The sequence below is a fragment of the Jaculus jaculus genome, chromosome 1 (genome assembly GCF_020740685.1).
Source record: "Jaculus jaculus isolate mJacJac1 chromosome 1, mJacJac1.mat.Y.cur, whole genome shotgun sequence".
Lineage (NCBI taxonomy): Eukaryota > Metazoa > Chordata > Mammalia > Rodentia > Dipodidae > Jaculus > Jaculus jaculus.
The window spans coordinates 314410848-314438567 of NC_059102.1; the positions used below are offsets into that span (position 1 = coordinate 314410848).

Genomic DNA, 27720 nt, shown 5'->3' on the forward strand with positions numbered 1-27720 from the left:
TGGGATCATGCAGTATATTCTTTCCATATTGGGTCCGTGTCCTACAGCTCTAGCCATGTTGTTACAAATGACAGATCTCATCTTGCACTGGCTGAGCAATACTCTCTGTGTGCTATATACTGCTATGATGGCTTAGATCGACTGTCAACTTGACAGGAGCTAGAATCACCTAAGAAACAAGCCTCTGGACATGCCTGTAAGAGATTTTCTAGAATAGGTTAACTGAGGCTGCACTATCACAGGCTGGGGTTCGGGAAGGTATGTAGAGGAGATCAGGCTAGGCAGCACCACTGATTTCTCTCTGCTTCTTGACTGCAGGTTCAAGGAAACCAGATTGGCTTCTTGCTCCTGCTGTTATGCTTTCCCTGTCAGTCATGATGGACTGGAGCCTCCAACTGTGAGCTGGAATAAACTCTCCCCTCTCCCCTTAAACTGATTTTTGTCAAGTATTGTGTCCCAGCAACTACTTTTTCTTTTCTTTCTTGAGATAAAGTAACACTTTATAGCCTAGGCTGGCTTCAAACTCACGGCAATCCCCCTGCCTTAGCCTTCTAAGTACTGGGAAAACATGTGTGAACCACTGCATCTGTTTATATAGCACATTTACTTCATCTATTCACCAACTATGGACGCCAAGATGGTTCCACCTCTTGATTGCTATGAATAGGAATGCAAATAAACATGCAAGTGCAGGTAACTAGAGTAACATTTTGAGAAGCCAAAGAAATTTATGAGATCCAATTCAGTAAAACTGCAATTCTCATTTCTGAGCTGAGGAGATGGCTTGGTAGGGAACAGTGCTTGATACAAAAGCATGAGGACCTGAGTATGCTCCTCAGTGTGCATGCAAAAAGCTGGACATGGCTACAAAATCCTATAACCCCAGTGCTGGGGGCAGGAAAGACATGAGAATTACTGGGCCTCCACAATGAACAAGTCTAACCTAAAGACAAGGAGTTCCAAGTTCATTGAGAGACTCTGCTTTGGGAAAAGAAGGCAGAAGATCAAAACAGGAGGTCACCCAATGCCCTCCACTGGGCTCCACATACGTGAACAAGGGATGCACTCATCTGTGCACATATGTGCATATACCACCCATTTACACACATACACATATATAAGCACACCACACACCAAAGACAAAAAAGAAAATAAAATTTTTATTTCTGATTCAAGACTCTACCATAAGTAAGCACATTGAAAATCATGTCGTAGTAGTTAAGTTTCAGAAACAAAGAGGTCTATGTAAGTTTACATGACTTAAATTTTTTGGTAATAAAAATTAAGCTGAGAAAAAGTTAAATGTCATTACTCTGTCAATAAAGGTGAGTTGCCTATGAAGCTGTATGAAAGCTTGAAAGACCTTAGGATTTGAAAACAAATAGGTCTGGCTTTGAATTCCACCTCCACTCAAGTGGGCCTGCTGGGGATATTAACCTCTGAACAACCTCAGTTCCCTCATCAACTATATGAGTACAACCAAGTAAAATCCTGCAAGACTGTTAGCAGAGTCAGACATGTTATGTATGTAAGGTATCAAGCATATGTCATAGTCCATAGGGGGTCACTCCATAATTGCTACCCATTTATATAAAAAGTACCATTTAAGTGTCTTAATAAAGTTAAAGAAATAAAATTATAATACTTCAAACGATATTGTACCTTTAAAGATACACTAAAATGATACTAATATATTTCTTAGTAATGTTTTGTATTTTGCTATATGTGTGAATGGTGGGTGCAGAGGAAAACCTTGTAGTGTTGGTCCTCTCCACCACTTTGCTTGAAACAGGATCTCATCATTTTTTTCCACAACAAAGGTCAGGCTAGCAAGCTTGGAGATTCTGCTGACTCCCCCTCGCATTGCTGTAAATATGCTAGAATTACACATCCATGTGCCACTGCACATCCAGCTAGGGATCCAAACTCTAGCCATCAGACTTATGCAGCAAGGGCTTTTAACCACTGAACCATCTCCCCAGTTCCTATTTATTTTTGTTTTTTTGAGGTAGGGTTTCACTCTAGCCCAGGCTGACCTGGAATTCATTTATTTATTTGTGTGTGTGTGTGTGTGTGTGTGTGTGTGTGTGTGTGTGTGTGTGTGTGTGTATCTCCTCAAACTCATAGCAATCCTCCTACCTCTGCCTCCCAAGTGCTAGGATTAAAGGTGTGCACCACCACGCCCAGCTTTCCAGTCCCTATTTAAGTCTTTCAGTGTTGAGTACAATAGGTCACCATCAAGAAGAATAAAGAAGGTCTTACAATGCTTCATTTTTCTCCAGAGAAAACTTTTACGTATCAAACATTATTAACTTAAGAGAACATTGTCCTCTACGTAGACCAGCTGACAGAAAGCTGGAAAAAGCTATACTTCATGCAATTCAATGGGAGAGAGAGAAATCACCAGTGGAGATGCTCAACAGTGGACACAGCAAACCTTAAATTGGGCTAGCCAGGCCAAATGAACCAATAGGTGCAATAGTGGCACAACTGTTACGGGGGAAACCAACCACTCTCTAATTGGACTGGAGGCCCACTCCATGAGAGGGAATACATCCCTGATACTGAAGACAGGGGGAATCCTGAGCCCTAGGAATGTAACATCTGCTGGTATCTAGCTAACTGTATATACTATGCTCAACAAACTACCAGGTAAGCACTTCTCTTAATGTTCAAACCCATATATTAATGCCACTCTCACTTTCGGTTAGAGAAGCTTTGCTTTTCAGATGGCAGTGACCTCAGGTTAACTCAGAAGGCATTATGGTGCTAAGAAGAAGTGACAGAGGAGTGCTCAGCACTGAAATATCTCTATCATATCTCCCAAGGTTCAGGGTCCATTGTGGAAGACGTGGTGGAAAGATTGTAAGAGTCAAAGGAAAGGTAGGACTCCTTACAACATGCTTCTCCAGACACAAAATGGCCTGGATATCCATGGCCTCACAGTGTCTGACACTACCTACACAAGGCCATCATAATGGGAGGAAAAGATGATGACAGCAAAATAAGAGAGAGACTGATTGAGAGGGGGAGGGGATATGATGGAGAATGGAGTTTCAAAGGGGAAAGTAGGGAGGGTATTACCATAGGTTATTGTCTACAATTACAGAAGTTGTCAATAAAAAAAAAAAATTAAAAAGAGAACAGTGACCTAATTAGAAATTTATAGATAAGTCATAAGACAAAGATATGCCAACCTATCAGTAGCTTCCAGAAACTGAATCCTATATTCCCCTGAGGACAATGATTAGGATTCATTAAAGCAGTGTTAACAGTGGCTTGTTAGAGCATAGCTACTACAAATAACCTAAGCTGATGGTACATCCAAAATACTATAATGAGATGAGGTCAGAGACATGACTGTACTCCCAGTACTGGTGAGACTGACACAGAAGAATCGCTGTGAAGTCACTGGAACTCAGGTCCTCATGCCTAAACTAGCTCCCCAGCCCCAGACACTATACCTGATTGAACCACAGAACAAGAAAGAATCAGTTATGATTTGAATTCTGCCCACCTAGTCTACAGCTAGCTTCTTAACTATGACACTGTATTATCTCCCACACTACCTTTCCTTGTTAAGTTAGGATGGTCTTGGTGAAGACATATAAACTGCTGGGTAAGGCATCCTCTTTGGAATCTTTTAAAACCTTCAACAGTATCATGCAATGAAAAGAGATTTTTATGTCAAGCAGGAATTCTGGTACTTCCATTTGGTTTTATAACTTTGAAAATTACAACAAAAAAATTGACTTCCCCAATCATTCCACATACAAAATCCACTTCAAACTAATATGTGGAATTATAGATAAATGCATGAAGAGCATCTAGCAAGACACCTGGCACATAAGTCAAAAACAAACATCCTCCTCACCTAGGTTTATGACAAATCAAGGACAAGAGAACTTTTTGTATTTGAGATTTTCAACAAAATTATGGCTGAACAACATTCTGACTAAATCTGTATTTAAGGGATTTGAGAGAGATTATACAACTCAGAAGCAGTGTATGTTAGATAAACTAATATAAAAGTCACCAATGAACATACATGTGGGGCAAGAGAAGTGTGAATTTAAACTTTACTACTGTATAAGCTATTTAAAATTCCCTGGCCAAGAGCTTCCATACTTTCTTACCTGATACTAGTGGTTTCTGTGTATTGGACAGCCATTAGCTGAGAACTTGAGCCCTGCTCCAGAGCACCCTGGAAGAGAAAAGAACAGGTTTAATACCATATAGTGAAGCCATATAAGGTCTTCCTATACTGACTCATTTAAATCAGAACTCGTTAGGTCACATCCTAGGCTATGATGTGTCTTATGCAGATTAAGATATTTAAGACACTTCCCATAAACTTTACTCCAAGCACTACAAGCTTTATAACTAAGTGTACCAGTACTAATGGATTTGAAACAACTTGAATTTGTCTAATAATTGTTACCAACAAGTTCCTAAGAAAATAACAGGTCTAAAGTGACATTAGGCCCACAATATTCACTGAGTTAAGCACAAATAGCTTCATGCCTGAATGTATTATCATTAGAGAAATCTCACAGATGATTCTCTTGGCAAGAACAGTTCATTTTGAAACCATCAGAGGCCAACATACACTTGCATTTGAAACCCCTCTTACACATAGCATCTGCTTTTCACTATGCCTTTTGACATTCCCTGACAGTTTTGTAAGTTACTCTTGGGATAAACTTAGTAAAAATATCAGAATCCAAGGGCATATCACTATCACTATATTATAAAGTGGCTTTACTATTACTTTATAACAGTATTTTCAAATGCAAATAAGTATTTGATCATTTAGTCTCCTGACATTCGTCCATTATTGTATCCAGTCACCATCACAGTGGGCTTCAAAAGTAAATACCTGACTTCTTTCAAGAAGGTCAAAGTCTGACTAGGAAACAAAATATATACAAGCAACACTGTGTGTCAAATGCCAAAGCAAAGCATGTACAAAAATGACCAAAGGAGAACAAAAAATGGAACAATCTTATTTGGTAAATGGAACCGATATGCAAAGGTTTTTGCCTACAGGATTTCTACCTCTGGCTCTATAACAAGTCAAGGGTCTTATTTGATTTAAAAAAACACTAATGTAGTTACTATGTAATGTAAGTACTATATATAAAAGGTATTTAATAAATGTTTATGAAAAACATGAGAAAATTAGCTGGGTGTGGTGGCACACACCTTTAATCCCAGCACTTGGGAGGCAGAGGCAAGAGAATTGCCATGAGTTCGAGGTCACCCTGAGACTACATAGTGAATTCCAGGTCAGCCTGGGCTAGAGCGAGACCCTACCTCAAAAAACAAAAACAAACAACAACAAAATGAGAAAAATCACCAACATGGGCTGGAGAGATGGCTTAGCAGTTAAGTGCTCGCCTGTGAAGCCTATAGACCCCGGTTCGAGGCTCGGTTCCCCAGGTCCCACGTTAGCCAGATGCCCAAGGGGGCACACGCGTCTGGAGTTCGTTTGCAGAGGCTGGAAGCCCTGGCGTGCCCATTCTCTCTCTCTCCCTCTATCTGTCTTTCTCTCTGTGTCTGTCGCTCTCAAATAAATAAATAAAAATTTTTTTTAAAAAAGAAAAATCACCAACAAAAAGGACATTTAAATGATAAAATACTAAAGTTACTGACACTATAAGTAGCAAACAAAACAAAATTTTAGATTATACCTTGTTGATAAATATGTTTTGAAATGAACATATTAAATATCTGGTAAATTTTAAATGATTCCTACTACTTTAGCACATGTGAAATGATCACAGAAGTGTTTAAAAAAACTAAACTTCTTTGAATTTTAGAAGTGGAAAGCAGGCTTGAAGGAATGCTGAATTATAAAGACATTAGGCAAACAGAAATTAGATATGCCATTTTCTTATCTAAGATTTATACTAATAAACAGATCTTTAAAACTGGCTAGTAGCTTTTTTATGTTTAGCTATAAATTTGGCAAAAGTTCATGATCTACAGAAATGTGACAGACATCTCTATGTATTAGATTTCTGCATTTTTCCCTTTCATGCTGTCAATTTTGCTCTGTACATTTTGAAGCTTATTATTAGGAACTTATATAATTGTTGCCTCTTCTTGATTAAATAAATGCTCCTTTTGTTATTAGAAAATTTGCATTTTTATCTCTAATACCGTTTGTTTGGAAATCTATGTGGTTAATATAGCCATGCCAACTTTCTACCTCTTACTTACTGTCTGTGGTATATATAGAGTCACCCATAGTCAGTGGCCATCTAGAAATATGTATATGTGTGTATATATACATATATATATATACATACACATGCATATATGTATGTATGTATATACATATATGCATGTACATGTGTGTGCTTTTATTTTCTAATTGTTAGGATCTTTATATTTAAGCATGGTGCATGCCTTTGATCCCAGCACGGGGAGGTAGAGGTTGGAGGATCACTGTAAGTTCGAGGCCAGCCTGAGACTATATAGTGAATTCCAGGTCAGTCTGGGCTAGAGTGAGACTCTACCTTGAAAAACAAAATCTAGCTCAAGCATCTCATAAACACAATGGGTTTAGTTCACTGAATTTAAATTACCACAATAGTTGTACATGACTCTATGACCTTGGCACATATTTTTAATTATGACATTTGTTGCTTATCTGTAGTTCACTTTTCATTGAACTGTATATCTATTAGTATTCAACTTTTTTATTATGGGGGGGGGCAGAAAAAGAGTGCATGCACACGCCAAGGCCTCTAGCCACTGCAGAGAAACACCAGACACATGCTCCAGCTAGCTTCCAAATAAGCAAATTTAAGGTATTTCTTTCTTCCTTTTTTTGGGACAGGATCTCACTCTGTAGCCCAGACGGGTCCCAAATTCATTATGTAACCCAGGCTGGACTTGAACTCATGGCAATCTTCTGTCTCAGCCTCTTGAGTACTATGATTACAGGTGTTAGCCATCATGTCCAGCTAAGATGTTTCTATATGTATGTATGTATGTATGTATGTATGTATGTATGTATGTATGTATTAGGTGAAGTATTTTCCATTCATTTTTTAAAATTTTTTATTTATTAATTTATTTGAGAGCAACAGAAACAGAGAGAAAGAGAGATTGAGGGAGAGAGAGAGAATGGGCGCGCCAGGGCTTCCAGCCTCTGCAAACGAACTCCAGACGCGTGTGCCCCCTTGTGCATCTGGCTAATGTGGGACCTGGGGAACGGAGCCTCGAACCGGGGTCCTTAGGCTTCACAGGCAAGCGCTTAACCGCTAAGCCATCTCTCCAGCCCTGTTTTCCATTCAAACATGAAACTTTGTCTGGTAGCCTTTCACCAGGTTTTCCCTAAATCTTTACATTGTTTACCCTGTCATTTTCTGTCAAAGGCAAAAACAGTATTCCTACCTAACCCTTTTCTTCCTAAACATACAGGAAGCCTACATGTTCCCAGTTTCACTTGCAGTAGAATAGGGAATGTGGCAGCTTTACCAATTAAATGGTGATTTAAGGGGCTGGAGAGAGAGCTCAGTAATTAAGGCACTGCAAAGCCTAATAACCTGGGTTTGATTCCCCAGGACCCACATAAAGCTAAATGCACAAAGTGGTGCATGAATGTGGAGTTTGTTTGCAGCAGATGGAGGTCCTGACATGCCTATTCTCTCCGTTCTCACTCACTCTCTCTTGCTCATGCTCTCTTTGCAAATAAACAAATAAATAGAAATATTCTTAAATATTACCAAAAAAACTCAATGATTTAAGTGTAAAAGGGATCCCTAAAACACTGTGCACAATTTTCTAAGCTCTATCTTCCCTAATACCCAAAGCTTGAAACAAAGACTTTAAGTTGTTGGAACTCCACAGTACAAGGGACATGGATCCTAAGATACCGCTCAGAGGAAAGAAGAAAGCATCCCACAGAGCAACACTAGACTTTTAAGTGGTTGGAGCTACACAGTAGAAGGGACAGGGATCCCAAGACACTGCTGGGAAGAAAGAGGAAACTATTCTAGAGAGCTATGCTACATCTTGTGTAAGTTGTCTTAATTCCACCCAACTATGGAGATTTTGAGGCAATTGTAATAGCCAGCATTAATTACCTTGACAACAGATCTTACTGAAGTACAATTTCTTCAGAGATGCCTTCTGTGGTAACTCAATCTAAAATAATCACTCATTTCCTTATATAGCCCATAAACTTCTATCTTGCGAAGTTTATTTTGTAGAGAACTCATGTCCGATTTTGAGTATATGTGTGTAATTATTTACTTCTTTGCTGCTTAACTCTCTAACCTGAGTGTAAGCTCCAAGAAGGCAGGGACTTCATCACATAATGACCTGGAACAGTCCCCTGGTTCATTAACACCTCCAAAGGCAAAGTCTACTAGGAAATTGGTATGTCAGTTGTTAGCCTGTCGTTCAGAAGTAGTAAGGAATATCTGATGAATGATGAAATAACAATAAAGGGCGTTTTATAGCAAACCACATAAAGAAAGAGGAGTCCTGAAAAGTTCTACGTAAGCACCATCATCGACCCACAAGAGTACACATGCAAGATCAAAGTGCCCATGAATGAGCTCTCCTTTCCAAACTGTCCTGCGCCTCAACATCCTCTTTGAAAAGCTCTGAGAAAAGAGAAAATAAACAGTATCTATTACGCCATTTGTGGGAAAAATTTGCTATGGATATCCATGTATAGGACCCTAAAGTAAATTTAAAGGAGAGCAGAGAAGAGCACTGTGCCTGGGCAAGAAATGCCAGTACTCCAAAGCCTAAGCCATGTGCTATAAAACCCAGAAGATGCCTTTGGTGGCAACAGCAGCTACATCTGAAGCAGCAGGGACAGTTGGGAACAAACTGAACTTTAGCTTCCCAAATCTTCCAGGAAAGAAAGTGAGTTCACTGGGTAGAGACTCCAACAACTGTGCCCACCATCTTTTAAAGACAAGCAGAGGACTGGAGAGATGGCTTAGTGGTTCCAAGTTCAATTCCCCAGGGCCCATGTAATCCAGATGCACATGGTGGTACATGCATCTGAAGTTTGTTTGCAATGGCTAGAGGCCCTGGCACACCCATTATCTCCTTCCCTCCCTCTCTCTCATAAATAAAAAAAATTTAAAACACAGAAAGAAAGGAAGGAATGAAGGAAGGAAGGTGGGAAAAGAAAAGAAAAACAGAGCTGGAGAAATGGCTTAGCAGTTGCTTAGCACTTGCTTGCAAAGCCTAAGGACCTAGGTTCGATTCTCCAAATCACACATAAGCCAGATGTACAAGGTGGCACATGTGTATGGAGTTCGTTTGCAGTGCCCATTCTCTTTCTCTCTCCCTCTCTGTCTTAAATAAAAATAAATAAAATATTTTTTAAAAAAGACAAGCAGAACAAACCTGAAGAATACGGGTTTTCTGTTGGTTATTGGTCATTCTTCTCGATTTGGTCCTTTCCACTTCATGTCTATGGACCCAACCTCGAAGTTCATGATTTAACCTATAAAAACAATTTAATTAGTTAAAAAAAATTCACAGAAATAAAAGTCTTGCCTCTTGGTTGGGAAGAAATTTAATCACTCTATAGGATTCAAAGAACAGACTAGGTGAGTGATTTTTCAATCTTGCTTTTGATTTAAAAAAAATAAGACATGATGTTGTTTTTAAAAAAGACATATATTTTAATATGTAACCTCCTCTATTATGAGTTTAAAATTCAAAGAAAACCATACTTAGTGTTTGGCAAATATAAATATAGGATGAAAAGGTTTACCCACAATAATAGTATTTCCTAGGCTACAGAGATGGCTTAGCGGTTAAGGCGCTTGCCTGCAAAGCCTAAGGACCCAGGTTCGATTACCCAGTACCCACATTAGCCTGATGTACAAGGTGGCACATGTATCTAGAGTTCATATGCAGAGGTTGGAGGCCGTAACACACCCATTCTTTCTCTCCCTTCCTCCACCCTTCTCTCTTAAATAAATACTTTTTTAAAATAGTTTTTCCTATTTCTGCTTTTGGGCTATGTATGTAAAAACACCCAAGACACTGAAATAACTTAATAAGTAGTAGGATCTTAACAACAAATGGTTACATTAAAACGTTTGAAAAGCATTCTCTTTAGGAGAAGAAAAACAATGAACTCAACTGGTTAAGGGGAAAATCATAATTCATTTTTTAAGTGGAAATTTTAAAAGGCTAATTTACTACAATTTCTTCTATTTTGATTACTTCTAGAGAAGTTATGAAGGTGTTAAGAATTTGCTTATTTAACTATAGTTGGTTACTACTTAACACACACAAAGGCCAGACATGAGACAACTTTTGAGGTTCAAAGATAGATTCAAGGAGAAAGTTGGTTAGGAAGGTGTAATCAGGGAAAATCTCCAGAATCAAACATCAAAATTATTGTCTTCCTATTTGAATAAAAAGGTACCTTCTATTATCAATGTTAGCATCCATAAGTCTAGTACTTATCCTGATTTCTAACATTAATTTTAGTCAGAAATTTTCAAATAAAGCAAGAAGCATGCAACCATAATAATAAGTAGACCCAGAATTATCTTTTTAAAAATATTTTTTTCCCAGCACTTGGGAGGCAGAGGTAGGAGGATTGCTGTGAGTTTGAGGCCACCCTGAGACTACATAGTAAATTCCAGGTCAGCCTGGGCTAGAGTGAGACCCTACCTCAAAACAAACAAACAAACAAAATATGTGTGTGTGTGTGTGTGTGTGTGTTTCTACTTTATTTATTTATTTGAGAGAGAGAAAGAGGCCGGGGGGGGGGCAGAGAGAGAATGGGCATGCCAGGGCCTCCAGCCACTGCAAACTAACTCCAGATGCATGCCCCCTTGTGCATCTGGCTTACATGGGTCCTGGGGAGTCAAACCTGGGTCCTTGGGCTTTGCAGACAAGCACCTTAACCACTAAGCCATCCCTCCAGCCCCCCAGAATTATCTTTATCAAGTTGGTAGGGAAACTGGATAATCCATGCCAATGGTTAGCCAACAAATAATTCAGAGGTTCTCTTGGTCTCTCAGTAAATCTGAACAAAGCTAGCCATGGGCACCCGCTCAAGTACTGCTACGCACTCACCTGAGAGATTCTGTGGTATTAATGAGGGGCTGACAAGGAGGTGGTGGAATATACAGTAATGGTTCTTCAGTGAGCACCATTAGCGCTTTGTCATTTGAAACGGAATGATCATACCTGAAACAAACACACACAACATTTACTGTGTTGCATATAAGTTCCTAGGAAGTTTACTATAAGAAAGTCACCTTGAAAAGTGGTGGTGTTGCCTAGTGGCCTAAGGTGCTAGATTAAGAAAGTCACCTCTAAGGCCGGGCGTGGTGGCGCACGCCTTTAATCCCAGCACTCGGGAGGCAGAGGTAGGAGGATTGCTGTGAGTTCGAGGCCACCCTGAGATGACAGAGTTAATTCCAGGTCAGCCTGGGATACAGTGAGACCCTACCTCAGAAAACCAAAAAAAAGAAAAAAAGAAAAAAGAAAAAAAAGAAAGTCACCTCTAGTATGATTTTTCATTGAATAAATACATACCCAGTAGAACATACTGCAAAACAGAAATAAATGTAATAGAAAAGGAGAAAATATAGAATAGATAGCAAAACTGTCATTGTCCAATTTTTCTACAGATAGTAGAGCAATTCACATTTGCTTACCTGCCATTTACTAAGAAATTAATATGTACCAGGAATAAAGGATAGCACAAGGTTTTGTCTTCAAAGAATTCAAGGCATATACAATGCTGCCAAAATGTGAAGGTTGACACAGTAATGCGGGAAACAGGGAAAGAACGACTGGTTTAACAACTGGTTAAAAATAGTAGTATTATATGTAAAAGCAGTATTATGTGACCAGGCTTTATGGTCACTCACACTTCTATGATAACAAAATAAAACAGTCTCCATGATTGTGATGAGGTAATATGATGGAGAATGGAATTTCAAAGGAGAAAGTGGGGGGGGGGAATTAACATGAGATTTTTTTTTATAATCATGGAAAATGCTAATAAAAATTTTAAAAAAACACTCAAAAAAAAAAACCAAAAACAGTCTCCATGTAAGAATTTGTGTGAGGGGAGAGTGGAGTCAAAGTGAAGAGTTGAAAAGCTGAACATACATTTAGAATCATGAATGAATCTCAGTCACTGAAAGAACAGTATAGTATGGCCAGGCATGGTGGTGCACACCTTTAATCCCAGCACTTGGAAAGCCAAGGTAGAAGGAATGCTGTGAGTTCGAGGCCAGCCTGAGACTACATAGTGAATTCCAGATCAGCCTGGGCTACAGTGAGATCCTACCTTGAAAAACCAAAAGCACTATAGTGACATTAACTTTCAAAATATACTTTCTTTACCATCATCACATGAATTTATATCTAGAGAATGATACAGGAAGAAAAAAAACCTGTGTTGATAATTAGAATCTGAATGGGGAGCATTATCACTTTTTATTTTCTTCAGTCTGCTATTTTATCCCATTTCACAAAGAAATATTAGATTTGTTCTAACTTTCTTCATATAGGATATTCTGGACTTATAAAATATAATAAAACATAAAAAGCATAAACCCATGAAATAGAAAATGGTAAGATTCTCATTTTTAGTTTATTCATTCAACAACTATTTATGAATACCAACTGTGTGCAGGTATCACAATAGTACTAAGAAGTACACAGGGGTTAAAAAGAAAAAAAAAAGAAATAAAGTCTCTACTCTCAAAGCCAGATGCCCAAGGTGATGTATATGTCTGGAGTTCATTTGCAGTGGCTAGATGCCTTGGTGCATCCATTCTCTCTGTCTCTTTTTCTGTCTCTCAAATAATGAAAAGAAAATTTAAAAAAAAATGTTTCTACCCTAAAAGACCTATTTGATAAATCAAATACAAGAAAACAAGACACATAAGATAAACCCAAACTGTGAAAAGCTCTGTGAAAGACACTTCAACAAATAGAGTGGCATCTATTTTACACAAAATAGTCTGTGGAGGAGATGGCATTAAAGTCAAGATATAAATGCTAAGAAGAAACCAGCCTCATAGAAACTAGAAGGAAATATTCTAGCAGGTAGGAAAAAGACTCAGAGAACACAAAAGATGACCACTGAAGAGCTATAAACCAAGTATAAGAGGAGAAGACACAGAAGGAAGCTGGAAAGACAGAGACCAGATTGTGACAAGGAACTGCTAAATGAAATGAGAAGTCACCAAGTGTTTCTGGTAGAGAAGTGAGATATTTCAGTTTATATTTACACCTTGACACTGCACCAAAAATGAATCTGATGGAGGCAACAGGCGAAGGTACAGCAATCAAGAGAACTGAGGCCGGGTGTGGTGGCACATGCCTTTAATCCCAGCACTCAGGAGGCAGAGGTAGGAGGACCTCTGTGAGTTCGAGGTCACCTTGAGTGAATTCCAGGTCAGCCTGGACTACCTCAAAAAAAAAAAAAAAAAAAAAAAGAACTGAAGATAGCATGACAGTGGAGATGGAGAGGAATGGACTAAGTAAAGGCAAATTTTACTGGATCAACAGCACTACTACAGGAAAAAAAATTAGGCTTTCTAGCTTAAGCATCAGAAACCAAGAAGACTGTAGTAGAAGGCCAGGGGACAGTAAAACAAGTAAAGAAACCAACATGTGCATTGTGCACATGTTAAGTCTGAAATGTTAAAGGAAAATGGTCAAGGAGACCACTAGACACAAGTATGGAGACACAGGGAGAAGTCTGGGCTGGAACCATAAACTTAAGATCATCAGGGCATATATAGATATGCATTCTGTTCTAGATTAGGGAAGAGTCACTTAGAAAAAGAGAGGAAAAAGTTCACAGCTCTAAAGCCTGAGATTCAGGCACAGGAGAAGCATATTTTACGAAGGAAAAAAGGATATGATGGGCAGTGGAGTTTCAAAGGGGAAAGTGGGGAAGGGAAGAAATTATCATGGGATATTGTTTATAATTATGGAAGCTGTCAATAAAAAAAAAAAGGAAAAAAGGAAAGACTGAGATAGGCATGGTTATATACACCCATAATCCCTGGACTTAGAATGTGAAAGCAGGAGAATCACAAATTCCAGGCAAACTTGTGCTACCTAAAAGAAGCTGTCTCCAAAGAAAGGCTGGGTATGTAGCTCAGGGACTGTGCTTGCCTACAATGCACAAAGCCCTGGGTTCAATCACTGTACCACAAAACAAACAAGCAAGCAAGAGTATGAAACAGTAGGTAGCAAAACAGAGGTAAGAATGGGCTAGAGAAATGACTCAGTGGTAAAAGGTACTTCCTTTCAAAGCCTGCCGGCCTGGGTTCTATTCCCCAGAACCCATGTAAAGGCAGATGCACAAAGTGGTGCATGTGTCTGGAGTATGTCTGCAGTAGCAGGAGCCCTGGCACCTATTTTTTCACCCTTTCTCACTCTCCTCTCTCACTCTGTTAAGCACACATATAAATAAATAAATAAATAAATAAATAAATAAATAAATAAATAAATAAATAATTTTTAAGGTAAGATTTAAAAAATGTAACAAGCCAGGTATGGCGGCACACATCTCTAATTCCAGCACTTGGGAGGCAGAGGTAGAACTGCTGTGAGTTCAAGTTCACTCTGACAGTACATAGTGAATACCAGGTCAGCCTGGGCTAGAACAAGGCCCTACCTCAACCACTCCCTCCCCTAAAAGGAAGGAAGGGAGGGAGGGAGGGAAGGAAGGGAGGGAGGGAAGGAGGGAGGGAGGGAGGGAGGGAGGGAGGGAGGGAGGGAGGGAGGGAGGGAGGGAGGGAGGGAGGGAGGAGTAACAATAGAAAATGAAAGTCTTTCAAGGAGTGATTTATCCAGCCAAATGCTAAGGGAAGTTTAAGTAAGATGAATATATGAATCATGAATTTCCATTGAATTTGGCCACAGTGAAAACTTTCCAACACATACATACACATACACACATATGCAGATTGGTAGAGTGGAAAACAATTTCAAGATAATGCTTGAAGACTTCTAAACATGCCACACACACGAAAGAGGCAAAGCAATAGCTAAAGTTACATAGAACATTCTTCCCTAAACTGTTCTTGGAACATTCTTGGTGTCCTCTCTTCTGGTTGTTAGGGCTATACAGCATTAAGTTATTTGTAATGAAAGAGATACAGGTAATGACTGTACACATAAAAGACTGTCAGCCTAAAATTGAAAGTTCAGGGTGCGTGGTAAATGCAACTCCCTTTTGAATGCCTTTAAGAAGCTGCCATGTCACAATGAGAAAACCAGAACAAAGATGGGTCACATGCAATTTTTAAAAAGTTACCTGCATACATACAAAGATACAAACTCTGTAGTCTTTGAAAAAAATCCAAACTGCTTTTGAAAATATGTTTGTGATTTTCTTTCCATGTGATAAATTCTACTACTAATTTCTTGACATCTGAGCTAACTGGCTTTGTTCAAAGAGCCAAAATATTTTGGGGGAGAGAAAAAAAGTTGTCTGACAGGAAAATGGCAGGATGGGGTGGATGGAGCTAAAAAAGAAAGGAAAGGGAGAATCTAAGCCAGCAGACAACCCAGACACCATCAGACCCACACTCGTCCAGGGACACACACTCAACATTCTATGTTACTTTGCAAACCATGCAAAGAAATTTCATCAAATACATCTCTAAAGGAAAAGACAATGCTAGAAGCTATGGCTGATGAGAATGCCTCAAATCAAGACAAGTAATAGCAGATGGCTTATACCAAAATACTAAAAGTGACCATCCATTCCTGTTTATAGAAGACAGTCCTGACTTATACCTGGTGACCTGACATTAACTGCTACTGTATTACTAGAATTCTTTCATAAAAGTACCCTAGTTTGGTTGATAAATAACAGCAACATATACATACATACATACATACATACATACATACATACATACATACGTATATATGTATATATATGTACACACATGCTTTAATCCCTGTACTTAGAAGGCAGAGGTAGGAGGATCACTGTGAGTAGTTCCAGGTCAGTCTGGGCTAGCAAGAGATCCTACCTCAAAAAAATACAACACAATGAAAGAAAGAAAAGGATGAAAGCAATTGAGACTGATACCTAATATTGACCTTTAGCCTCTGCATGTTCATACTCATTCACATGCTCCCACACAGACACATAGGCCCACACACATATAAACACACACAAAAAGGAAAAGAAAAATAGTACAGATGTTTTTCAAAAACTAGAATCAGGAGCTGGGGAGGTGGCTTAGCAGTAAAGGCATTTGCCTGTGAAGCCTAAAGACCCCGGTTCAATTCCCCAGGACCCACATAAGACAAATGCACAGGGGGCGCATGTGTTTGGAGTTCGTTTGCAATGGCTGGAGGCCCTGGCACAACCATTCTCTCTTTCTCTCTGCCTCTTCCCCCCCCCTCTCTCAAATAAATAAATAAATAAATATATTTTTAAGCCTAGAAACATACACATACACACACTCACAAAGAAAAACACCTTGGAATAGATCAGAACTACCACATGATCCAGCAATCCCACAATTGGGTATATATTCAAAGGAATTAAAATTCATACATTATGGGCTGGAGAGATGGCTTAGCAGGTAAGGGACTTGCCTGCAAAGCCAAAGGACCTAGGTTTGATTCCCTAGGACCCATGTAAGCCAGATGCATAAGGTGGCATGTGCATGTGTCTGGAGTTTGTTTGCAGAGGCTGGAGGCTCTGGTATGCCCATTCATTCTAATACACACACACATACCCGTGTCTTTCTCATTCTCAATTAAAATAAAAATATTTTTAAAAAATTCATACATCACAGCTTGAGAGATGGATCAGCAGTTAAGGTTGCTTGCTTGTAAAACCTAAAACCCATTTAAAGCCAGATACATACAGTGGCACATGTGTCTTCAATCAATTTGTCTGCATTGGCAGGAAGCCCTGGCATGCCCATACTCTCTCTGTCTGTGTCTCAATTAAATTAATTAAAATATATAAAAAAGTATATGTCAAAAAAGACATCTGCATGCCCATGTTAAATGCAGCACAATTCACAGATGTAGAATTAACCTAAGGGATCTATTCAGCCACTGATGGAGGAATAAAGAAAAAATGTGTATATATATATATAAATTGTATATCTAAACAAACACACACAAAGTCTCTCATTTGCAACAACATGGATATAATTAGAGGACACTGCGCTAAGTGAAATAAGGCACAGGAAAATACCATATGTTTTCTTTTATATGTGCAAGTGAAAAAGCTAGTATCACAGAAGCAGAGAACAAAACAGTGATATTAAAACCTACGGAAGGGAGCTGGGCGTGGTGGCGCACACCTTTAATCCCAGCACTCAGGAGGCAGAGGTAGGAGGATCACCATGAGTTCAAGGCCACCCTGAGACTACAAAGGCCAGCCTGGACTAGTGTGAGACCCTACCTTGAAAAACCAAAAAATAAAAAATAAAATAAAATAAATAAATAAAACCTAGGGAAGGTATGAGGAAAGGAGGTATAGAGGCCAACACTTGAAAACTGTCCTCTGAAATGTGTACCTACACACACACACACACACACACACACACACACACACACACACTATAACCCTCCTCTAGCTAACAGAATATAAGAATTATTTTTTCATACACATATTTTGCTATTAATAAGCAACATGGAAATTTACCAAACTAGTGGTTAAATTATAAAATGGAAGGGAATCAAAAATCATCATAACAAATAAGTATAATTAATTCCACCTCAAGACCAGAAAAAGGTTCAACCATATGATTCCACCGTAACAACTCACAAAACTCACAGATGACACCATAACCAATATTAGATAAACTAAATGTATGAACACTGAAGATATATATATCTCAATTTATGTGTGTATTAATGCATACAAATGTTTCATGGTCATGTCCATGTATAAACACTTTAGATGCATAGCGGTACTAAGTAATCTCCATTTCTGTTTCATTAAAACAAGTAGGCCAAAATTCCATCCAACCTGTAGCTGTTTTTCTGGATGATTCTATCTGATGTGTCTTGAACTTCTTTAGCAGAAAATTCTAAAAGATGCCTCCTTTGATTTGCAGGGTTCACACTAGGTTTCATTTTCCTGGTATCCTGGTCCAGCAAACTGAAGACAAAACAAAATAAATAAATGAAGAACATGAGGCAAGAGTTAAAATAAAGTGTCACAATATGGATGCTACATGTAGCTATAAAGAAAACAAGACCTTTTTGTGGATCCATACATACAATGAAAATGCTATGCATAGAAGCAAGTCAGTACAATGACTGATGTGTTTAAATCCTCTGTACTTATACAACAATTTTGAAAATTAAAACATTTATAGACAGATGAAACAAATGCAGTATTCTATACACTTTAAAAACCCTTTATATTACATGTAACTTGCCATAGTTTAGATACTAATACCTCCCAAAGGCCCATATATTGAAGGCTTGATACAGCCCATGGCAATGGAGTTGTAGAACTTTTAGGAGGTGGGGCTTAGAGGAAAGAAGTTAGATCATTGGTACATGTCTTTGAAGAGGATATGTGGCCCTAGCCATCCCTCTGGCTCTCTTGCATCAACTGTCAAGTAAATAGATCTCTTCCATTAAATGTCGCTGTTCTGATGGTCAATGATACCACAGGCTCAAAGCAAACAAGGCCAAGAGACCAAGGATTGTAAGCCCTGAAATCAAAAGCCAAAATAAACTTTTCTGCTTTTTATACTTATTTATCTCAGGTATATTACAGTAACTGAAAACTGTCTAATAGATACATAATTTTACAAAGTGTAAACTTACATAAATACATATAAGTAAATTTTAAATTGAGATAATAACTGCAATAAGATGTCTTCCCTGCAAACTGATACTCTCAGTAAGAGAATACTTCAAGAGAAATAAGAATTCTTCTTTCAGTGGCCAAATGCACTGTGAGCTCCGCCACAATGTTGGGAGGCAGGTTTTCAAATAAATGTAACCAAGACTATTTTTGAAAATTTTATTCTTATGTATATGTAAAATTTTTCTATTTACTTTCTTTCTGCCTATTCTAATACCTTCACTCACCAGGATATAGCCTCTTGATAAGAACAAATACTTGGGGAAAACAACATAGGTTAGATACATATACTATAATATTTATTTAACATTTTACTCATTAATTGCATGTTTAGAAACTTAGCTTATTGATTAACATTTTTTTGTTTTGTTTTGTTTTTGAGGTAAGGTCTCACTCTAGTCCAGGCTGACTTGGAATTCACTATGGAGTCTCAGGGTGGCCTTGAACTCTCGGTGATCCTCCTACCTCTGCCTCCAGAGTGCTGGGATTAAAGGCGTGCGCCACCACGCCCAGCTTGATTAACATTTTTTAATGTAACTTTGAAACTTGACACAAAAGGAATCCCTCTAGGGAACCTCAGGAGATTCTAGAGAATGAGTTGCAAGACAAAAAGTAAGGTGATACAAAGGGCAGTTGAGGGCTCCACGGTTCTAAACATAAAGGAATTCTCTGAGATTCGGTAGTTAACCTCCAAATTGGATAAACAGGTTGTAGGAAAGCAGAAAGTAAACATACCTGTCTAGAAGCTTTATCTCCTTTCTTATTATATTCTCCATTCAGTTCTTTACCACTAGAAATCACTGCTACCAGGGATATTCACATGGCGTGCTGTGATCGCTAGCATACTGTCAACTCTTCAAAGGTACACTGTCACATGATGGACCCTGTATAGAATTTAACTCTGGCACCACTAGGGCTATATTTCATTACAACTGAACACTGCGACTGAATGTTGTTTCAGCAATCATATAATATAAGCCTTGCTATATGTACTTGATGCAAATGAAGAGGCCTAGTGCAACTAAGCTTAGGAGAATGTAGGCCAGTGAGAATTTCAGAAAACATGAGAGAAGTAAATAACAATTTTGGAAGCAAGCCAAATAAATACTGTAAAAACTATGTAATCTTATGTTTGCTTTTTGAAACTTATTTTGGGTTTTTGGGGGGGATTTTTTTTTTTTTTGGTTTTGTTTTGTTTTTCAAGGTAGGGTCTCACTCTGGTCCAGGCTGACCTGGAATTAACTCTGTAGCCTCAGGATGGCCTTGAACTCATGGTGATCCTCCTACCTCTGCCTCCCGAATGCTGGGATTAAAGGCGTGTGCCACCACACCCGGCTTGAAACTTATTTTATTTTATTTTATTTTATTTTTTTGGGTTTTTCAAGGTAGGGTCTCACTCTGGTCCAGGCTGACCTGGAATTAACTCTGTAGTCTCAGGGTGGCCTCGAACTCATGGCGATCCTCCTACCTCTGCCTCCCGAGTGCTGGGATTAAAGGCGTGCGCCACCACGCCCGGCTTTGAAACTTATTTTTAAAAAGGTTTTCTTGCTAGGCATGGTGATGAACACCCTTAATCCCAGCACTTCTGTCTACCCATACATCCATCATTTTTTATCTTTCTTTTTATTGTAGTCTTTATTTTTAATATTTTATTTATTTATGAGAGAGAGAGAGAGAAACAGAAGGAGAATGGGCATGCCAGGGCCTCTAGCCTCTGCAAATGAACTCCAGATCATGCACCGTCTTGTACATCTGGCTTACATAGGTTCTGGGGAACTGAATCTAGGTCCTTAGGCTTCGCAGGCAAGAGCCTTAACCACTAAGCCATCTCTCCAGCCCAATACTTTAAAGACTTAAAGAAGCTCTTCCACTAATCATTGTTTTTTCAGTAATTTTACTTCCAGTATGAAAACTTGCATATCAACTCATAATCATGACTATTACAAGCAAATGTCTTGAATTTAACTATTTAAGCTATTTAATCAACCAGATTGTGCAATAATAACTTACTGGAAATTACTGTGACCATGACACAAAAGTGCCCACTATTTTCCCACTGTCTGTGTTAGTAATGAGTTTTGTTTTGTTTTGCTTTGTTCTGTTCTGTTGAGGCAGGGTCTTGCTCTATCCCAGGCTGACCTGGAGCACACACTGCAGCCCAGGTTTGCCTCAAACTCACAGCCATCCTCTATCTCAGCCTCCCAAGTGCTAGGTGTGAGCCACCATGCCCAGCTTTGCTAAGGACTTTGACACTATCATGACAATGGACCCTTAGCAGCTCCTTCAGTGGACTTCACACTTTATACAGAAGCAACAAAATCAAAAATCAGATTCAAACAGTCTGATGAGCCTTTATTATCTACCCATGGGTCCAGTCCAGGTAATAGGTCCACTAAGGAATTCATAAGTCTCTATTACATATCCATGGGTCCAGGTAAAATAGTTCCTCTAAGGAATTCACATGTCTTTTCATTGTTACTTGGCCTTCACTCCATGTAGATTGTAACTCAAAATGAAATATATAAAAAATAAAAAAATCTTAAGCTTAGCTACAGACAAGCTGTCTAATTCAGCTTAAAAAAAACCTAAATACTTGACCTGTGAAATAACGGGCAGAATCTAAGTTTAGCCATGTGAATAAATGCAGATTTACATTTTCCTTGTTTTATTAATATTTGAAAGATTGTAAGAACTTCATTTTACTGCCAGAATTCAAGATTGTCTAAGTATAAATGCCATATTACAAATATTGAGAGGAATTTGACAGTTTGTGAAATGGCCAAACATACAAAAGGGTATGAGAAAATTATTGTTGATATGAACTTTAGATTTTTGGCCTGGATGTTTTTATATCAAATACTTCTCCCTTTTTGTTAATTTTGGAAAAATTAAATTTCCAAAAACACAAAGGGACAACTCAGTCACAATAAGAAGACACAGTAAAATGACTGTATATCCAGTGACTTTCTAGCTCATAGTATTAATAAAATGTTATAACTAAACTATCTTTATAATTAATCTAAATCATGTACTATCCAGTATTTTTAATTGTTTATGTGTTTGTTTGTTTGTTTGTTTGTTTGTTTGTTTAAGACAGAGAAAGAGAAAGAAAGAATGGACATGTCAGGGCCACTAGCCACTGCAAATGAACTTCAGAGGTATGCACCACCTTGTGAATCTGGCTTTATGTGGGTACTAGGAAATTGAACCTAGGTCCTTTAGTTTTGTAGGCAAGCACCTTTAACCACTAAGCCATCTCTCCATCCCCCGTCCAGCATTTTAAAAAATATTTTCTTTTATTTATTTGACAAAGAAAGAGGGGAGAGAGAGAAAGAATGTGTGCTCCAGGGCCTCCAGCCACTGCAAACAAACTCCAGATGCGTGTGCCGCCTTCTGCATCTGGCTAATGTGGGTCCTGGGGAATTGAGCATGGGTCCTTTGGCTTTGCAGGCAAGCACCTTAACTGCTAAGCCATCCCTCCAGCCCCTGTCCATCATTTTTAAATAAAGTAGTAAATACTAAGAAAATAGAAGTATCTGTTACTCATGTCACTATAATCAGAAACATACTAGCCCTTCTGAGATATAAGAGTTTTTAGCCACAAAATAATCATTACAACAAAAACCTTGCTCATGTTATAGGCAACGAACCTGAAAAGCACAGATTAATAAAACACAAATGGTTTCAATTTCCTACAAAGTTTGAAAGAAATATTATAGGAATTGTTGCTTTACTCTTTCATCTATGAAATTTTAAAAGCCAACAACTGTTTTAGATTATTTATGAAGCCACTTAATCCTTAAGATATGATTTCAGATATACAATCTCCATAATAAGTGGCTGAGCAAAAACTGGCAAAATATCCAAGTCTACCCCTTTTCTTATGGCACAAGTGGGTCCATTTTAAATTTACACAATCTCAGCAGGTAAGAGTAATACCATTTTTTTATCATTCCCCTGATAATCCCGAGAACCACTGTATTTCAGAAAAACTGAATTACTTTAAGCAGAACAGAACATGAAGACCTTCAAGTTTTAATGTGGAAAGGTGGAAAGAGTACAAAATTTGCAGACAGAAGATCTAGATTCAAGATATGATTCAAGCTTCCAGCCCTGGGAAAGTTGGCTAACATCACTCTTCCAATTTTCTCACATGAAAAATAGGGGAAAAAATATTTCACAAGTTCTTCTGAGATTCAATGAGATGACAGATATGAGCATGTTTTATAAAGCCCAAAGACGCCACATATCAGTTAATGACACAGGTGTCTCCTGCCTGCCCAGTTCAAGCTGTTCACAACACAGCAACTGTGGTGATCTTTTCAAAAATCTAGGTCAGGCCAGGCGAAGGATCACTGTGAGCTCGAAGCCAGCCTGAGACTACAAAGTGAATTCCAGATATCCCCATGGCTAACTCTCTCATCTCTTTCAAGTCTAAGCTCAAATAGCTACTCAACAATGATCACAAAAACACATCCCCACAACCTCTTCATGCTTATAAAACCATTTACCCTGCCATACTTTATTCCTTTTTTCAAAGAATTTTATAATTTTACCATTTATAATGCTTCTTGTCTCCTTTCACTATGTGTAAGCTAAAAAGTACAGGAATCATTGTTTGCTCTAGGTCCATGTCTGACTCACAGAAGAAATTTTTTTTTTAAATTATTTATTTATTTATTTGCAGATAGAACAGAGACAAACTGAGAGAGAATGGGAGGGCCAGGGACTCCAGCTGCTGCAAACAACTCCAGATGGATGCACCACTGTGCATCTGGCTTTACACGTGTACTGGGGAATTGAAACCAGGTTTTAGGCTTTGCAGGCAAGCACATTAATCACTTAGCCATCTCTCCAGGCCAGAAATTCCTTTTTTTTTCTTTTATATTTTATTATTTATTTATATATTAGAGAGAGCGCCACCCAGGGCCTCTATCCACTGCAAACAAACTCTAGACATATGCATCACCTTGTATATCTGGCTTATACAGGTCCTGGGGAATCAAACATGGGTCCTTTGGCTTTGCAGCAAGTGCCTTAACTGCTGAGCCATCTTTCCAGCCCAGGAATTTTTTTATTAAAAAAACAAACAAAAAAAAAAAAAACAAAAAACGGGGGTGGGGGGAAGCCAGCTGTGGTGGTGCACTCCTTTAATCCCAGCACTTGGGAGGCAGAGTTAGGAGGAGCTCTGTGAGTTTGAGGCCAGCCTGAGACTGCATATAGTAAATTCCATGTCAGTCTGGGCTAGAGTGCGATACTACCCTAGAAAAAAATAAATAAGCTATATCCTCATCCTCAGTCCTTTAAAAAAAAAATGGGGCTGGCCGGTCATGGTGGCACATGCCTTTAATCCCAGCACTCAGGAGGCAGAAGTATAGAAGGATTGCCCTGAGTTAAGGGCACCCTTGGACTACATAGTGAATTCCAGGTCAGCCTAGGCTACAGTGAGACCCTACCACAAAAAAAAAAAAAAAAGATGGGGCTGAAGATTTCTCAGCAGTTAAGGCATTTACCTGTAAAGCCTAACAACTCAAGTTAAATTCCCTAATATCCACATAAGGCCATATGCACAGTGGCACATGCATCTGGAATAGAATGGAAATGGCAGGGCTTGGTAGATAGTTCAGCAGTTAAAGGTACTTGTTTGCAAAGCCTGCTAGCCCAGTGTTAATTCCCCATGTGTGTTATCTACTGCACATGCGTGCACACACACACATGCAAATAAGCAGTTTTTTTAATGGAAGATGGTAAACTCGTTATTGCACCATTTCCAGGTTCAGGAATAGGACAAGACATTAATTTTCATTTCAAATGAGGTTAAAGGAACACAGGACAAAGAGTTCTCAAGGGAGTTCTCTCTGTTTACAGAGTACATCACATAGGACTTTTGTTTTTGTTTTTCCAAGGTAGTGTTTCACTCTAGCTCAGGCTGACCTGGAATTCACTATGTAGTCTCAGGGTGGCCTCGAACTCATGGCAATCCTCCTACCTCTGCCCCCCTAGTGCTGGGATTAAAGGCGTGCACCACCACGCCCAGCTACATAGGACTTTTAGAAGCTAGTGTAACAGGGTAATTTACTAGAAACAGAAATGTGGCAGAATGAATAAATAGGCTTTCAAGTAAAGATAAAAGATCTTTCTAAACAGCAGTTGTTAGAGCCAGAAGTTATCACTTATGGGAAGAAAGATGTACTACACAGGCAAAAAATTCCAAGTAAGCCAATACAGCAGGAAAACTCCCTGAGAATTTTTTCAAAGCACAACACTAACAGGTGATGCTCCTTCTTTTTTTTTTTATTAATTATTTATTTATTTATTTATTTATTTATTTATTTATTTTCCCAAATTATTTATTTATTTATTTGAGAGTGACAGACACAGAGAGAAAGACAGATAGAGGGAGAGAGAGAGAATGGGCGCGCCAGGGCCTCCAGCCACTGCAAACGAACTCCAGATGCGTGCGCCCCCTTGGGCATCTGGCTAACGTGGGACCTGGGGAACCAAGCCTCAAACCGGGGTCCTTAGGCATCACAGGCAAGCGCTTAACTGCTAAGCCATCTCTCCAGCCTGTGATGCTCCTTCTTTTCTTTTCTTTTTTTTTTTTTTTTTGTTTGTTTGTTTGTTTTTGGTTTTTCGAGGTAGGGTCTCACTCTGGTACAGGCTGACCTGGAATTAACTATGTAGTCTCAGGGTGGCCTCGAACTCTCAGTGATCCTCCTACCTCTGCCTCCCGAGTGCTGGGATTAAAGGCGTGCGCCACCACGCCCGGCTCCGTGATGCTCTTTCTTGAACTCAGCCACAACTTGGAAGCCCACACAACTATGGACAATCCAAATGAAGACAAAGAACAAACTCTGACCCATAGCCTTAGAGGTCCCAGGTGAAAGCCATTACAATTTGCTGGCCATGTGATTGACCGATCTTGAAGTGACTGGTCCTTCAATCCCAGCCACCCCAGGTAATGCTCCACAAAGGCAAAGAGGCACTGTCTTTATAGATCCCTGTCCAATTCACAATTTTTATTAAAAGAAATGTAACAAACTGGGCTGGAGAGATGGCTCAGTGATTAAGGTGCCTGCCAAGACTAATGACCCGAGTTTGATTCACCACTACTCATATAAGCCAGATGCAGAGTGGCACATGTGTCTGGAGTCCCTTTGCAGTGGCTGGAGGCCCGGGAGGGAAGGAGGGAGGGGGAGAGGGAGAGGGGGAGAGAGAGTGTGTATGTGCCCATCCATCCCCGTCCGTACCTCTCTGCTTGCAAATAAATAAGTAAAATATTTAAAAAAGTAAATGTAACAATTATTTTTTTTATTTTAAGCCTTCAGGTTTTGGGTTGGTTTGTTACACTGCAGTAGATAACTGACACACTGCATTTATTATGTGGCTGACATCTATAAGCCAATGTGTAACTGTCTAATACACAAAATGTGTGTGCAAATTCTTCTTTTTGTTTTCTTAAAATATTTTATTTATTTGAGATGGGGTGGTGAGGGAGGGAGGGAGGAAGAGAGAGAGAGAGAAAGGAAGAGGCAGAAAGAATGGGCACACTAGGGCCTCCAGCCACTGCAAACAAACTCCAGGTGCATGTGCCACCTTGTGCATCTGGCTTACATGGGTACTTGGGAACCAAACCTAGGTCCTTAGGCTTCCCAGACAAATGTCTTAACCACGAAGCCATCTCTCCAGACCCCACATCCTTCTTTTAGATATTACTACTTTGAGAAAGGAACCCTCTGATTATAAATCTTAAAAAAAGATAAAGTGTAGCCGGGCGTGGTGGCGCACGCCTTTAATCCCAGCACTCGGGAGGCAGGGGTAGGAGGATTACCGTGAGTTCGAGGCCACCCTGAGACTCCATAGTGAATTCCAGGTCAGCTTGAGCTCCGAGTGAGACCCTACCTCTAAAATCCAAAAAAAAAGATAAAATGTAAATTTTAGTACAATGACTCTTTGCTGTTAAACATATCAAACTAGTCAATTCACAGGTGAGTATTTTCCCTGTTCACAGCCAATTCTAAGCTTCTGGAGAATGGGCAGGGTTAGTGGATACAGTCCTTATTTGCTCCATCTGTAAACGCTGACTTACTTTCTTTTCTCTGCCTAAGTAGCTGCTGCTGTGTTAGTGATGAAGCCAAGGTTTCAGAGACAGACTGCTACCCCATACTAGCCATGCCTTCAGTTTCCTCAGCTTTAAAACGAGGACAATCACACCTACCATCTGGCACTGGGAGGAATAAAGATATGAAATCATGGCTATTTTGTAATCATTAGACTATTTGGTGTTTTAGAAGTGTTTGATATAGCTTAATACAACAAACAGAACTAGTGGCTTTTGATGACAATCATGAAAACAACAAATGATAATAAATGTTGGTGATGATGTGGGGGAAGGGGAACCGTCATTCACTGCTGGTGAGAGTGCAAACTTGTACAACTACTATGGAAATCAATATGGAGACTGACCCAGCCATTCCTCTGCTGGGCAACTACTTAAAGGCTCCATTCTTTCCTGCAGAGATATTTGTTCAATTGTGTGTATAGCTGCTCAATTTACAAGAGCTGAGATCTGGAGTCAACCTCGATGCCCATTGTTTGACAAATAGATAATAAAGATATGGTACATACACACAATGGAATTCTACTCAGCAGTTATGGGAAAATGATATAATGAAATTTGTAAGAAAATGGATGGATTTGGAACAGACCATCCTGAGCTCACACAAGCACAGAAAGATCTGTGGTTCCCAAACCAGGACAGCTTGAGTTGCAGACATACCTGACAGAGGATAGATATGAGGGTTGGAAGAGTTTGGGGAGAGGAGAATGGAAGGGCAGGAAGTAATATACACAAAACTAAATCCAAAATGAATTGG

At 39.1% G+C, this 27720-nt stretch overlaps 1 protein-coding gene across 1 annotated transcript in view; it reads right to left on the reverse strand.

Annotated features, from left to right (window-relative positions):
* Nucleotides 1-27720, reverse strand: part of Atf6 (activating transcription factor 6) — a 238157-nt gene that overhangs the window by 108888 nt on the left and 101549 nt on the right. Inside the window, exons 10-13 of the mRNA XM_045151444.1 lie at nt 17993-18124; nt 11080-11193; nt 9385-9484; nt 4137-4204 (exon numbers count right to left, since the gene is read on the reverse strand). Of these exons, the coding sequence (XP_045007379.1) occupies nt 4137-4204; nt 9385-9484; nt 11080-11193; nt 17993-18124 (414 nt within the window). The remainder of the gene's footprint in view (nt 1-4136; nt 4205-9384; nt 9485-11079; nt 11194-17992; nt 18125-27720) is intronic.